The sequence below is a fragment of the Erithacus rubecula genome, assembly GCF_903797595.1.
Source record: "Erithacus rubecula genome assembly, chromosome: 20".
NCBI lineage: Eukaryota > Metazoa > Chordata > Aves > Passeriformes > Muscicapidae > Erithacus > Erithacus rubecula.
Window position 1 is genome coordinate 10580745 of NC_136672.1, and position 13078 is coordinate 10593822.

General features: G+C 60.5%; 1 protein-coding gene across 3 annotated transcripts; it reads left to right on the forward strand.

The window, feature by feature from the left end:
* The first annotated feature begins 4244 nt into the window (after window positions 1–4244).
* COG1 (component of oligomeric golgi complex 1) lies at window positions 4245–13036 on the forward strand. 3 transcript variants are annotated; one of them, XM_079323240.1, is made up of 14 exons: window positions 4245–4595; window positions 4667–4911; window positions 6200–6381; window positions 6526–6690; window positions 6766–6919; window positions 7031–7241; window positions 7361–8107; window positions 8631–8777; window positions 9543–9704; window positions 9854–9981; window positions 10334–10442; window positions 11292–11401; window positions 11512–11587; window positions 12693–13036. In XM_079323240.1, exons 1-14 carry the CDS (start codon window positions 4278–4280, stop codon window positions 12831–12833), a joined length of 2895 nt encoding a protein of 964 aa, XP_079179366.1. In that variant the 5' UTR covers window positions 4245–4277; the 3' UTR covers window positions 12834–13036. The 3 variants fall into 3 exon arrangements, with proteins under 3 accessions (XP_079179366.1, XP_079179367.1, XP_079179365.1); XM_079323239.1 differs by having other exon boundaries at window positions 4246–4595; window positions 6520–6690; XM_079323241.1 differs by lacking the exons at window positions 11292–11401; window positions 11512–11587; window positions 12693–13036 and having other exon boundaries at window positions 6520–6690; window positions 9820–9981.
* The last annotated feature ends 42 nt before the right edge of the window (window positions 13037–13078 follow it).

Sequence of the window (13078 nt, forward strand, 5' to 3'; positions counted from 1 at the left end):
TCACAGTGCCATGCCAGGATCAGTGTCACAGCGCCATGCCAGGCTCAGTGTCACAGTGCCATGCCAGGCTGGGTGTCACAGCTCAGTGTCACAGCTCAGTGTCACAGTGCCAGGCTCAGTCCCAGCCGCAGTGATGTGTCAGTGCAGCCGTGGGCACTCCGTGGGCGAGGTGTGGAATGTTCCCACTGCGTGGGAAGTGGGTGTGCAGTGGGAGGGGGTGTGTGCAGTGGGAGGGGGCTGTGTGTGCAGTGGGGGGGTGTGTGCAGTGGGAGGGGGTGTGTGTGCAGTGGGAGGGGGTGTGTGCAGTGGGAGGGGGCTGTGTGTGCAGTAGGAGGGGGGTGTGTGTGCAGTAGGAGGGGGGTGTGTGTGCAGTGGGGGGGTGTGTGCAGTGGGAGGGGGTGTGTGTGCAGTGGGAGGGGGTGTGTGCAGTGGGAGGGGGCTGTGTGTGCAGTAGGAGGGGGGTGTGTGTGCAGTGGGAGGGGCTGTGTGTGCAGTGGGAGGGGGTGTGTGTGCAGTGGGAGGGGGCTGTGTGTGCAGTGGGAGGGGGTGTGTGCAGTGGGAGGGGGGTGTGTGCAGTGGGAGGGGGGGTGTGCAGTGGGAGGGGGTGTGTGCAGTGGGAGGGGGTGTGTGCAGTGGGGGGGGTGTGTGCAGTGGGGGGGTGTGTGCAGTGGGAGGGGGGGTGTGCAGTGGGAGGGGGTGTGAGCAGTGGGAGGGGGCTGTGTGTGCAGTGGGGGGGTGTGTGCAGTGGGGGGGTGTGTGCAGTGGGAGGGGGTGTGAGCAGTGGGAGGGGGTGTGAGCGGTGGGAGGGGGTGTGTGCAGTGGGGGGGGGCTGTGTGTGCAGTGGGAGGGGGTGTGAGCAGTGGGAGGGGGTGTGAGCAGTGGGAGGGGGTGTGTGCAGTGGAGGGGGGGGGTGAGCAGTGGGAGGGGGCTGTGTGTGCAGTGGGAGGGGGGTGTGTGCAGTGGGGGTGTGTGCAGTGGGAGGGGGTGTGTGTGCAGTGGGGGGGTGTGCAGTGGGAGGGGTGTGTGCAGTGCGGGGGGGTGTGCAGTGGGAGGGGGGTGTGTGCAGTGGGGGGGGGTGTGTGCAGCCCCCAGGGCTCACCCAGGCCAGGCCAGACCCGGGTTGGCTGTCTGGCTCCATCCCAGCTGTGTCTGTGCGAGCCCTGCTGCCAAAATCCCGATGGGTGAGGAGGGGGACGCTTGATCCCGACTGTATTCCCACAGGAGTCCCCAGCAGGGACCCTCCCTCTGCTGCTTTGATGTGGAAATACAGAAATCCTGGGAATTCCTGGCCCTGGGAAGGACCCGTGCCCAGGTCAGCTTTGTCCTGGCAAAGCCCCAGGCAGTGACACTCTGGCTGATCTGAAATGTGTCCCCCCTCTGCAGCCAGGGGCTCTGCTGGGATGGGGATAAGGGGGCTGCAGGTGAGCAGTGAGGGGCACTGCCACCAACATCCCAAAGGCCACCAAGGTGGGAAGCAACAGGGCAGGGATGAGGTGGCTCCCGGGGGGGCTCTCCTTGGCCACCTTTCCACAGCTCAGGGAGAAAAAAGGGCAGAAAAGCAAAATGTGCTGCTGGGAGGGAGCTGCAGCCACAGCCCAAGAGCGGCTGTAAAACCAGCAAAATGAAACCTTCAGCTGTTCATTGCTGACTAATAAACATCACCCCGCTGCTGCTGCTGCCAGTAACCAAGTTTTCCTTCCCAGCCACTTGATTTTAGTGGGAACTTGACCTGAGATTGGATCAGCTGTGCAGAGCCTCGCAGGGCTGCTGGCGGCGGGATGAGAAATCTCTGCTGGTGACTGCAGAGCCTGAGCCTGAGCCTGCAGGTGCTTCACAGGCAGCAGGGATCAGACACAGCTCTGCAGAGGCAGGAAGGGCGTTTTCCCAAATCCCAGGGATGGGAAGCACGGGTGGGGGTGTGTCCCTGGAGCTGGAGCAGGGACCTGGGTCACTCCTGGATGAGCCTCCCCAGTTCCCCTTTCCCTCCTCACCCCAGTGAGGCTGAGGGGCTGGACATGGGATGGACCTGCAGGGACAGCCCTGCTGTCCCCTGGTGTGCAGAGCTGCCTGTGCCTGGGCTGGGCATCCCCAGCTGGTGCCAAATCCTGCTCAGGTGAGCAGCAGAGGCTGGGGCTGGACCTGGAGCCTTCACTGCAGCTCCTCGTGTCGGATCCAGCGCTGCCTTGGACTGAAATGATCTCCTCCTGAACTGCTCTGCTGTGTCTCCAGAGGGTTTCCTGACCCTGCCACGATGGGAAGAGCTTTGTCTTTGTGGGAGGCTCCACCCAGAGCTCCCTTCCCTCCCAGAACTGCCCAGGGTCCCCATCCAGCTCCAGCTGTGAAGAAGCTGATTCCAAAATCAGGGAGCATCTCCATCCCCTCCCTGTGGCTGCTCCCAGGGGGAATCTCCAGCGAGGCACGAGCAAAGGACACAGCACATCCCAAAGCTGCTGAGTGTGGAATGGGACCTGCTGCTTTCCACCCCCAGGGCCCCTCTGCCCTGCCCTGGCAGCCTCTGACTCCCAGCCTGGCACCTGGATATCCTGATTTCAGCTACACGCCCTGCCTGCCCCAGCACCTGGACTGAGAAAAGCCAGGGCAGGAGAGCCTGACTGGGAGATCCTCCTCCAGCTGTGTCCTGAGCAGGAGATGCCCAGGGATGCAAAGCCTGGCCACTGCATCATCCATGGATCTGTCCATCCATCCATCCATCCATCCATCCATCCATGGATCCATCCATCCATCCATCCATCCATCCATCCATCCATCCATCCATCCATCCATCCATCCATCCATCCATCCATCCATCCATCCCCCCAGGCTGGGAGGAAGGCTGGGATGGCCGTTTGTAAATATTTGTAAATTGTATATACTGGATGTATAAACCAGGGGGGTTTCTGTTCCCTGACAGCCCCACAGGGGCACCTTTGGCTCCATCCCCAGGAGCCCAGAGGGAGCCCAGGGGCTGCTGCCCCTCTGCCAGGTGATTTCTGCAGGGCCAGGGGGTCTCTGTGTCCCTGCAGGGCCCCAGCAGCTCTGTCCATCCCCCTGTCCTGTGCTCTGTCACTGTCACCAGGACCTGTCCCTGCTCCCAGCCCTGTGTTCCTCCCCAGCAATCATTCCCCAGGTGGGGCTGAGCCTTCCCACACAGGGATGGTGCAGGAGGGAAATAAAAGAGTTTTCCTGGAGTTTCTGGTGGATTGTGTGTGTTGGAGCTGGTGGAAAACCCCTCCAAGATCACCAAATCCAACCTTGGCCAGCACTGACCGTGTCCCCAAGTGCCACATCCACACAGCTTTGAATCCCTGCAGCGATGGCACTGTGCCTGGCAGCCCTTTCTTTCCGCAAAATAATTATTCATGCTGCCCAAGCTGACCCTTTCCTGGCACTATTAGAGGCAATTCCCTCTTGTCCCGACCCTGGGAGCAGAGTTTATCAAATCCTATAAACACAGAGTTTGGCTGTGAGCAGCTGTGCAGCCCAGCAGCACCAACACTGTCCAAATAAACCAAACTGCTCCGAAATACTTGTGATTATTTTTATTCCATCTCGATTTCCAGCACAAATGGGGGTTTGAAAACAATCCCACAGCCAAGCCCATGAGCTCTGGAATCGCCCATGGAACTGGGTCCTGCCTGTGGATCCAAATCTCCTTTCGGGGCTGGAAAGGACCTTAAAAAGGACCCGTTCCCCCCATCCTGGATGGATTTTGGGGGGATATCCCGCTGCTCAGAGCGCTGCTGTTGGAATGGGAGAACGGGCAGAGAATCCAAAGCGCCCTGAGGGCGAAACCTCCCGAGGTGTGTGGAGTGACAGCGGCACCCGCAGGCGGCGGGGCGCGACCTGTTTCCCCGGGAAACGGGAAAGAAAAATCAATTAAATAAATAAAACATCTAAATAAAATAAAATAAACAAAGCGGCGTTTTCTCCCTCTAGCAGCGTCTCCATGGCAACGCGGCTCTGCCCGGTACAAAGATGGCGGCGCCGCCATGGCAACGGCACCTGGGCGTGGTTATGCCCGACACAAAGATGGCGGCGCTGCCATGACAACGGCACCCGGATGTGCCCGGCACAAAAATGGCGGCGGCGCCATAATAACAGCACCCGGATGTGCCCGACACAAAGATGGCGACGGCACCATGATAACGGCACCCGGATGTGCCCGACACAAACATGGCAACGGCGTCATTATAACGGCACCCGGATGTGCCCAAAACAAAGATGGCGGCGCTGCTCCGCCGTGACGCCGGAAGTGCCGTGCCGTTGCCGTGGCCAAGATGGCGGCGGCCGCGGCGCTGCGGGCCGGGCCCGATGCCGGTGCCGGTGCAGTGGCGGCGATGGCGGTGCGCGGCGCCGAGGCCGAGGCGCTGTTCGAGGCGCACACGGCGGCCGAGCTGCGGGTGGTGGAGCGGCGGCTGCGCGCCGGCATCGAGCAGAAGCGCGAGGAGCTGCGGCAGATGGTGGGCGAGCGCTACCGCGACCTGATCGAGGCTGCCGACACCATCGCCGAGATGCGGCGGAGCGCCGAGCGGCTGCTGGGCGCCGTGCGGGGGCTGCAGCGCGGGGGCAGCGCCCGGCCCGGGCCCGCCGGCGCGGTGAGGGCAGGGGGCTCTTTCCCTCCTCTCCTCCCCTGTCTCCCCGCGCCCTCACCGCTTTCTCCCCGCAGGTCCTCCCGCCGCCCCAGCGCGGTTTCTTCGCGGCGGCGGCGCAGCTGAAGCTGCTGCTGGAGGTTCCCGAGCGGGTGTGGGGCGCTCTGGAGCGCGGGCGGCTGCTGCCCGCGGCGCGGCTGCTGCTGCTCGGGGCTCAGCTGCGGCGCCGGCTGCAGCTCCCGCCGCCCCGCGCCCGCCCCGGGGCTCTGCTCGCCCGCTTCCCCATCCTGCTGCGCCAGGTGGCGGCTGCCAGCCACCTCAGGTGTGTGCCCGGGCTGCTCACAGGGGTTTGGGCTCTGCCATCCCCTCCTTAGGGCAGCCTGGGGGAGGGAATTGGAGCCGCTCCCGGCTCAAGTTGTTCCCTGTCAGGCACAGCCCAGGGAAGGCAGGACAGGAATTGCATGCGGCAGGGTGGGAGAGTTGTTAGCCTGTGCTGAGGTGGATCCCTGGGCTGTGGCAGGTGTCAAAGCTGGGAGCACAGAGCTCCAGGAATGGCTGGGAAGGAGGGATGTGAGGGAATATCCCATGGTCAGCAAGCACATCCTGGGGGCTGCAGGATCAGGGGTCTCTATCAGGTAACAGCACAGCACTGACAGGGATCTGAGGAGATCCTTTACAACACAAACCATTCCATGAAGCTGGGACAGAAACCATCTCTGTAACACCCAGACACAGGACAGTGTGGAGAGAGCCACACTTGGGCAGTGACACACAGACCCAGCTGAGAGGGGGGCTCAGGCAATGACCCCAGGTGGGCTCAGCAGTGACCCAGGTGGGCTCAGGCAGTGATTCTCAGCTCAGTCTGGGCTCAGCAGTGGCCCAGTTGGGCTCAGCAGTGACCCCAGCTCAGTCTGGGCTCAGCAGTGACCCCAATCTGGGCTCAGCAGTGGCCCAGGTGGGCTCAGCAGTGACCCCAGCTGAGTTTGGGGCTCAGCAGTGACTCCAGTCTGGGCTCAGCAGTGATCCCAGCTCAGTCTGGGTTCAGCAGTTCCCCAGCTCAGTCTGGGCTCAGCAGTGCCCCAGCTCAGTCTGGGCTCAGCAGTGCCCCAGCTCAGTCTGGGCTCAGCAGTGGCCCAGGTGGGCTCAGCAGTGACCCCAGCTCAGTGTGGGCTCAGCAGTGACCCCAGCTCAGTCTGGGCTCAGCAGTGGCCCAGCTCAGTCTGGGCTCAGCAGTGCCCCAGCTCAATCTGGGCTCAGCAGTGCCCCAGCTCAGTCTGGGCTCAGCAGTGCCCCAGCTCAGTCTGGGCTCAGCAGTGGCCCAGGTGGGCTCAGCAGTGACCCCAGCTCAGTGTGGGCTCAGCAGTGACCCCAGCTCAGTCTGGGCTCAGCAGTGGCCCAGGTGGGCTCAGCAGTGACCCCAGCTCAGTGTGGGCTCAGCAGTGACCCCAGCTCAGTCTGGGCTCAGCAGTGGCCCAGGTGGGCTCAGCAGTGGCCCAGGTGGGCTCAGCAGTGCCCCAGCTCAGTCTGGGCTCAGCAGTGACCCCAGCTCAGTCTGGGCTCAGCAGTGACCCCAGTCTGGGCTCAGCAGTGACCCAGGGCTGCCCTGGCAGGAGCACCATCCTGCAGGAGAGCCGGGCGCTGCTGCGCAGCCGGGCGGGCTCGGAGGCGGCGCTGGCAGGAGCCCTGTGTGCCATCATGCTGCTGGAGGACAGCTCCCCACGGCAGGCCCTGGCTGACTTCCTGCTGGCCAGGAAAATGGCCATCCAGCAGCTGCTCAACCAGCCACACCACGGTCAGTGCCACGGGCAGGGCCGGGGCAGTCCCATAAATGTTGGGGTGGGGTGTGAGGCTGAGCCCCCTTTGCCCTCCCTGGGAGGGAGCAGAGGCTGTGACAGTGGCACTGCCGTGGCTCACAGTGCCCTCTGTGCAGGTGCAGGTATCAAAGCTCAGGTGTGTTCCCTGATGGAGCTGCTCACCACCACGCTGTACCAGGCCCACGCTCTGTTCTACACCCTGCCTGAGGGGATGGCCCCAGACCCAGCCCTGCCCTGTGGATTGCTCTTCTCCACCCTGGAGAGCAGCACGGGCCAGAGCCCTGCAGGTGAGCCCTGCACCTGCCCAGCTGTGCAGGCAGGAGGGTGCTGTGTGCTGGGCTGATCCCTGGCTGGGATTGCAGGCAGAGGAGGGGTGCTGGAGGAGGATCTGAAGCTGAGCAGCTGGTTCAAGTACCTGCCCGAGTCTGTGGTGGAATTCCAGCCAGCCCTACGGACCCTGGCACACCCCATCAGCCAGGAGTACCTCAGGGAGACCCTGCAGCAGTGGATCAGCATGTGAGTGGGTGAATTCCTCCTCATCCTCCCTGATTTAAGCAGAGAGGCAGCCAGGCACTCTGTGCCAGGGCCTCACCCTCCTCACTCACAGAGGTGAAACTTTGCCTGCAGGTGCAGTGATGACATCAGGGCAGGGCTCAGGACCCTGCTGGTGTTTGTGAAGAGCATGAAGGGGCTGGCAGGGATCAGGGATGCCGTGTGGGAGCTGCTGTCCAGCCAGTCCAGCAGCCACAGCTGGGAGCCCGTGTGCCAGCGCCTGCTGCACAGACCTGTGTCCCTCTGGGAGGAGCTGCTGCAGCAGCTCTTCCTGGAGAGGCTGCAGGTGGGTGCTGAGCAGGGGCAGCCTTGCTCTGCACCCCCAGTTGTTGTCTCACCCAGCCCCCAGTGCACTGAGGCTGTGTTTAATTAGAAATCTCTTTTTTTCTCCTGGTTCTGTTGCAGACCCTGACCAAAGAAGGCTTCGACTCCATTTCAAGCAGCTCCAAGCAGCTGCTGGCCGCAGCCTTGCAGGAGTTGGAGGTGCAGGGCAGCAGCGGTGCCCTGAGCAAGCAGATGCAGCTGGAGCACAACGTGGCTCTGTTCCTGTGGTCGGAGAGCCCCGGGGACCTGCCCGGGGACGCGGCCTGGCTGAGCGTGGGCCAGCGCGGGCCCTTCCCCCGCAGCGGGCTGGCCATGAAGGCACAGGCCCTCACCCCCTGCCTGCAGAGCTTCTGCTCCTCCCTGGACTGCCAGCTGCAGGCCAGGCTGGAGGACGTGCTGTGCTACCTGCCCCAGCAGGGCTGTGTCCCCCGGGAGCCCCCCGGCTCTGCCTTCCCGCGCTTTGCCGACGCGGGCGCCGTGCGGGAGCTGCTGCGGGAGCGCTGCCTGGGCTGCACCCAGAACCTGCTGGGCTGCCTGCAGGAGCAGCTGCTGAGTGCCCAGAGCCAGCTGCACCCCCCTGGGCATGCCAGGCTCAACGCTGTGCTCTTCATGGCCAGGCTGTGCCAGGCCCTGCCCGAGCTGTGCCCGCACCTGCAGCGCTGCGTGCTGGGCCAGGAGGAGCCCAAGGAGCCGCGCTCTGCCAAGAAGCTGGGCAAGGGCAAGGGGCAGGAGCTGTCCCCTGAGCTGGCCCAGTGGCAGGGGGTGAAGGCAGAGCTCCTGCAGCACAGCCTGTTGGCTTATCAGCTCTGGAGCTCGGCTGTCAGCAAAGTAAGGAGCTGTTTTCCCTCCTCAGAGATGCTTTTTGGGGAGGGGTTCCCTGGCTGGGCTGGCTCCAGTGGGATGGTGTCCATAGGATTGATTTTGGGAGGTGCAGGGATCCAGCAGGTCTCAGGCACGTGGGGTGGCTCCAGTGGGATGGTGTCCATAAGGTTGATTTTGGGAGGTGCAGGGATGCAGCAGGTCTCAGGCACGTGGGGTGGCTCCAGTGGGATGGTGTCCATAGGGTTCATTTTGGGAAGTGCAGGGATGCAGCAGGTTTAGGCAGGGTGGGCTGGCTGCTCTTGGGGTGGCTCCAGTGGGATGGTGTCCATAGGGTTCATTTTGGGAAGTGCAGGGATGCAGGTCCAGGCAGGGTGGGCTGGCTGTCCTTAGGGTGGCTCCAGTGGAATGGTGTCCATAAGGTTGATTTTTGGGAGGTGCAGGGATGCAGCAGGTCCAGGCAGGGTGGGCTGGCTGCTCTTGCTCCTGTTAGAACTCTCCTGTGATCAGGGCTTTCATTTTTGTGCTCCAGAGTCTGGTTGAGAGCTTCACCCACACATTGCTGCTGGACACAGCTGGCTCTGTGCTGGCCATGGCCACCAACTGGGATGAGATTGAAATCCAGGAGGAAGCAGAGTCTGGGAGCAGTGTGACATCCAAGATCCGGCTGCCTGTGCAGGTATGAGGAGCAGCCTGTGGCAGGAGCCCAGCACTGCCTGGAGCACTTGCTGAGCTGCTGGGGAGGTTGTTTGGTGTCAGCAGCAGAGGACAAACACTCTCTGGTGCTCTCTGAGATACTCACCTCGTGAGGACAGAGGTCACAGGAAGGAAATAGGTCATTGTCATTGTTTATCTCTATGAGTAAGCTTGGCTCAGGTCCTGTAAAACTGAGCCAGAGGAGCACTTGGGCCTGATTTAAACACAGAGGGATTCCATGGGAGTTGGATGCATTGAAGGACAGGGCTGCAGCAGTGGGACTCTGGAATCCTGAGGGAGCAGGGGTGTGGTGGTGGCACAGGAATGACCTCACAGGGACAGCAGGTGGCAGGGGAGGAGGCCAGGCCTGGGTGAGCTCTGTGTTTGCACAGCACAGGAGGGGCTGGACAGGGAAATGCACTGAGCCTTACCCAGTCAATGCTGTTATCTGAGGGAAAAAGCAGCTGGATGGGAACTCTGGAGGCCCAGGAGATGAGGGGGGAGCAGCCCCAGGGAGTGGGTGGGCAGAGCAGGGTCTGTGCTGGCACAATTCTCACTGCAGTGGCTGGTAAAGTCTTTTTGGGACTTTGGGAGCTGCTGTAACCCAAAATCTGGGGTGTCAGTAAACCAGACCCTGTGAGGTGCCTGAGCCAAGCTGTGGGGCAGATCTTTGTGCCTGCTGAGGAAGGGATGTGGAAGGGAATGGAGTTTACAGAGCAGCTGAAATTGTCTGTGTTCTCCTGGGCAGCCCTCGTGGCACGTGCAGTGCCTCCTGTTCAGCCTGTGCCAGGAGCTGAACAGGGTGGGAGGGCACACCCTGCCCAAGGTCACCCTGCAGGAGCTGCTGAGGAGCTGCATGGCTGAGGTGCTCACTGCCTACGAGAAGCTGGTGGAGCAGAAGCAGGAGAAGGTACCTGGCTGTGGGCTGGGAATGCAGGGACACGTCCAGGAGGGGAGCAGACACCAGATTTCACACTCTGGTTGTGCCTTGGGGGTGGTGTTCTCAAATCCCCCCCCTGTGCCAGGGAGGAGCCCCATTCCTGCCTGTCCTGTTTGCAGAGGCCAGACAGCTTCCCCCTGACCCAGAGCAGGGCTCTGCAGCTGCTCTACGACCTGAGGTACCTCAGCATCATCCTGACAGCCAAGAGTGAGGACACAAAGCCCAGCAGGATCAAGCAGGACTCTGGGTATGGCTCATTCTGGGGTTCACATCCTCCAGCAGTGCTTTGGGGGGCACTGAAATTGTGCAAGCTGTGACACTGCACAAACTGAGCTTATCCTCAGAACAGAGGCTGGCATTCTGTGGGCTGTGTGTCCATAGGATGCCCTCAGGATCCTCCAGGAGTTACAGCTTTGAGTTAACTGCAGCCTTGGGGGGGCCCTGGGAGCAGGGATTGTGTAGGAGCTGCAAACCCTTGGGGCAGCTGCTGCTCTGCTGAGTAATTCCTGCTCTGCTCATCACCCAGCCAGGAACTCCCTGGCTGCTTCAGAGCTGGCATCAGCAGGGTGTCACCCCTGAGAGGAGCCTCTGCTCTGCAGGATTGAGAAGATCATGGACTTCCTGGAGGGACACATTGACCCCTTTGACCTGGACGTGTTCACCCCACACCTGAACAGCAACCTGAACCGCCTGGTGCAGAGAACCTCGGTAGGGCAGGGCAGCAGGTGCCTCCAGCAGGGCTGCAGGTGCCTCCAGCAGGGCTGCAGGTGCCTCCAGCAGGGCTGCAGGTGCCTCCAGCAGGGCTGCTGGGCTGCCTTTCAACTCCTCAAAGCCTCCAGATAAGCACTGGCACTTCCTTGGAAAGGGGAGGAATGTTCAGTGCCAGCTGAAGATAAGAGGAGCTGCTGAGCTGGCTGCAGTGTGTGGGGCTGGCTGAACTTTATCTAACAGGATTCACTGCAGCCTGGGCAACACTAATTGGGTTAAGTAGTGCTGAAACAGGCCTGGGGCTCAGCTGTGGGAATAATTAAACACAGGAGTTAAGAGGGGGAAGGGACACACTTCATGTTCACACTCAGTGCTGATGGTGTGTGCCAGTGTGGAGTCCACTGTGCAGGAATCCCAAACCCAAACAGTTCCTGGTGCCCTCCAGCTCCTCTTCCCAAACCCAAACAGCTCCTGGTGCCCTCCAGCTCCTCTTCCCAAACCCAAACAGCTCCTGGTGCCCTCCAGCTCCTCTTCCCAAACCCAAACAGCTCCTGGTGCTCTCCAGGTTCTTTTCCCCAAACCCAAACAGCTCCTGGTGCTCTCCAGTTCCTCTTCCCAAACCCAAACAGCTCCTGGTGCTCTCCAGCTCCTCTTCCCAAACCCAAACAGTTCCTGGTGCCCTCCAGGTTCTTTTCCCCAAACCCAAACAGCTCCTGGTGCCCTCCAGCTCCTCTTCCCAAACCCAAACAGCTCCTGGTGCCCTCCAGGTTCTTTTCCCCAAACCCAAACAGCTCCTGGTGCCCTCCAGGTTCTTTTCCCCAAACCCAGGCATGTGCTGGTGCCTTGCAGGTTCTCTTTGGGCTGCTGACTGGGACAGAACACCAGTACACGAGCAGGGGTGCCACACCAAGCTCACAGGAGCTCCACAACATCCTGCCCTTAGCATCCAGCCAGATCAGGTGAGGCTCCCAGCTCTTCCAGCCATTCTCCTGCCTCTGGGAAGCTGCTCTGGAATTGCTGCTTCCCACAATTTCTTTCTTCCCACATTTCTTCCTTCCATTTCTTTAAGGTTTGGACTTCTGCCCCTGAGCATGTCGAGCTCACGGAGGAGCAAGGCCACTGCCAGGAGCACAGAGAGAGTCCAGGTTGGTGTTTGGAGTGAGCTGTAAAAATGGGAATATTTCCTCAGTATTCATTGTCACTCCACCACTCAAGTTTGTGCAGAAAGAAGCAAGCAGCCAAACGTTATTTCACCTGATTTTTATTTCCAGTAAAACAAATCATTATGGCAGCACAGCAGGGGATGGGGTGGATTTCTCCAGGACCCTCCAGAACCCCACCCTTTACCCCTGAGGTGGTTTTGGGGTCACTGCAGTGAGGTTTACATGGCTGAGGGCAATGCACCAAAGACAAGTCATGAACTGGGGCTGCAGGAAAGGCTGAAGGACAGGAGCTAATGCTTGAACTCCTTTGCAGTGGGATGCTGCCCTGTAACCCCCAGGAGGCTCAGGTACCCCAGCTGTGTGAGCAGTGACCTGCTGCTGAGCTCTAGCAGCCAATCTTTCTGTTGCTCCATTTCCCCCAGTTTCAAATATCTGCTTAGATGGAGCTGTGTGTGCTGGCTGAGAGCCAAGGAATACCTCACTGCTGTGGGAAGCAGCAATTAATTTATTACCATTATTATCTATCTCTGGTGGTCTTGGCAACTGGGACAAGTTGTTGAGTCTTGAAAGAGCCAAGACCAAGAGGTGAAGGCCTGGTTTGAGCAGTGTCATTTGAGATGATGTTCAGTTTGCAGCTCTCCATGAGTTGGAGGCATTTAGGAGCAGACCCAGCAGAAGGGCTGTTTAAAAGCCCAGGATTCCCAGTAAAGGTATTCCTCACCTCTCACAGCTCAGCTGGACTAGAGCATAGCAGTGTGCAGTGCTGTCTGGCTTGTCCTGTCACACCCCTGTCCTGTGCCAGCCTCACTCCCAGGATCCCTGACAGATGCTTGTTCCTTCCTCAATGCTAAAACTCCTTAAAGTTAAAATCTGCAGTTCTGCAAGCACAGCTCCTGTGCTTCAGCCAGGCTGGGATCCCCTGCTCTGGGAGGCAGAGGGTTCTGAGCACTGAGTGCCACCTGCCTGTTGCTGGCAGCAGCCAGTGCTGTGCCCTGTGACTGTCACCAAGGCAGCAGTGACAGGGCTGCGGGCGTGGCTGTGCCCTGAGGGTGCTGTGACACTCAGAGGCACTGCTGTCTTTGCCAAGGAGCAGGCTGCAGCTGCAGTGCTGCCCAGGGAGGAGGAGGAGGAGGCAGGGCCGGGCTCCCTGTTCCGGCAGCTGCTCAGCCACGAGGAGGAGGCGGCGCCGTCGCTCTTCAAGCTGGGCTGGCTCTCCATGAGCAAGTGAGGCTGCAAACAATAAACTGCTCTGGCTCCTGGTCCTCACTGAGATCTCTCTGTCCCCTTGGTGGCACCTCTGGGATGGGCAGTGCTTCCTCAGCCTGTCATGGCTTGGATTGTCCTTGTCCCCTCCTGGCTGCTGGAACGGAGGTGGAGCTGCTCTTTCACCTCCTATCCTTACATTGTTAAAAGAAAAAAAAAAAAGAAAAAGGCCAAAATAACCTACACACTAACAGAAAACAAAGTATTTCA

Excerpts from the sequence above, each read along its gene's own strand:
- COG1 (XM_079323239.1), top strand. The coding sequence starts at position 4,278 with ATGGCGGCGGCCGCGGCGCTGCGGGCCGGGCCCGATGCCGGTGCCGGT. Across the intron at positions 7,242-7,360 it reads TCTTCCTGGAGAGGCTGCAG|ACCCTGACCAAAGAAGGCTT; the intron begins GTGGGTGCTGAG and ends GTTCTGTTGCAG. Across the intron at positions 10,443-11,291 it reads GCCTGGTGCAGAGAACCTCG|GTTCTCTTTGGGCTGCTGAC; the intron begins GTAGGGCAGGGC and ends GGTGCCTTGCAG.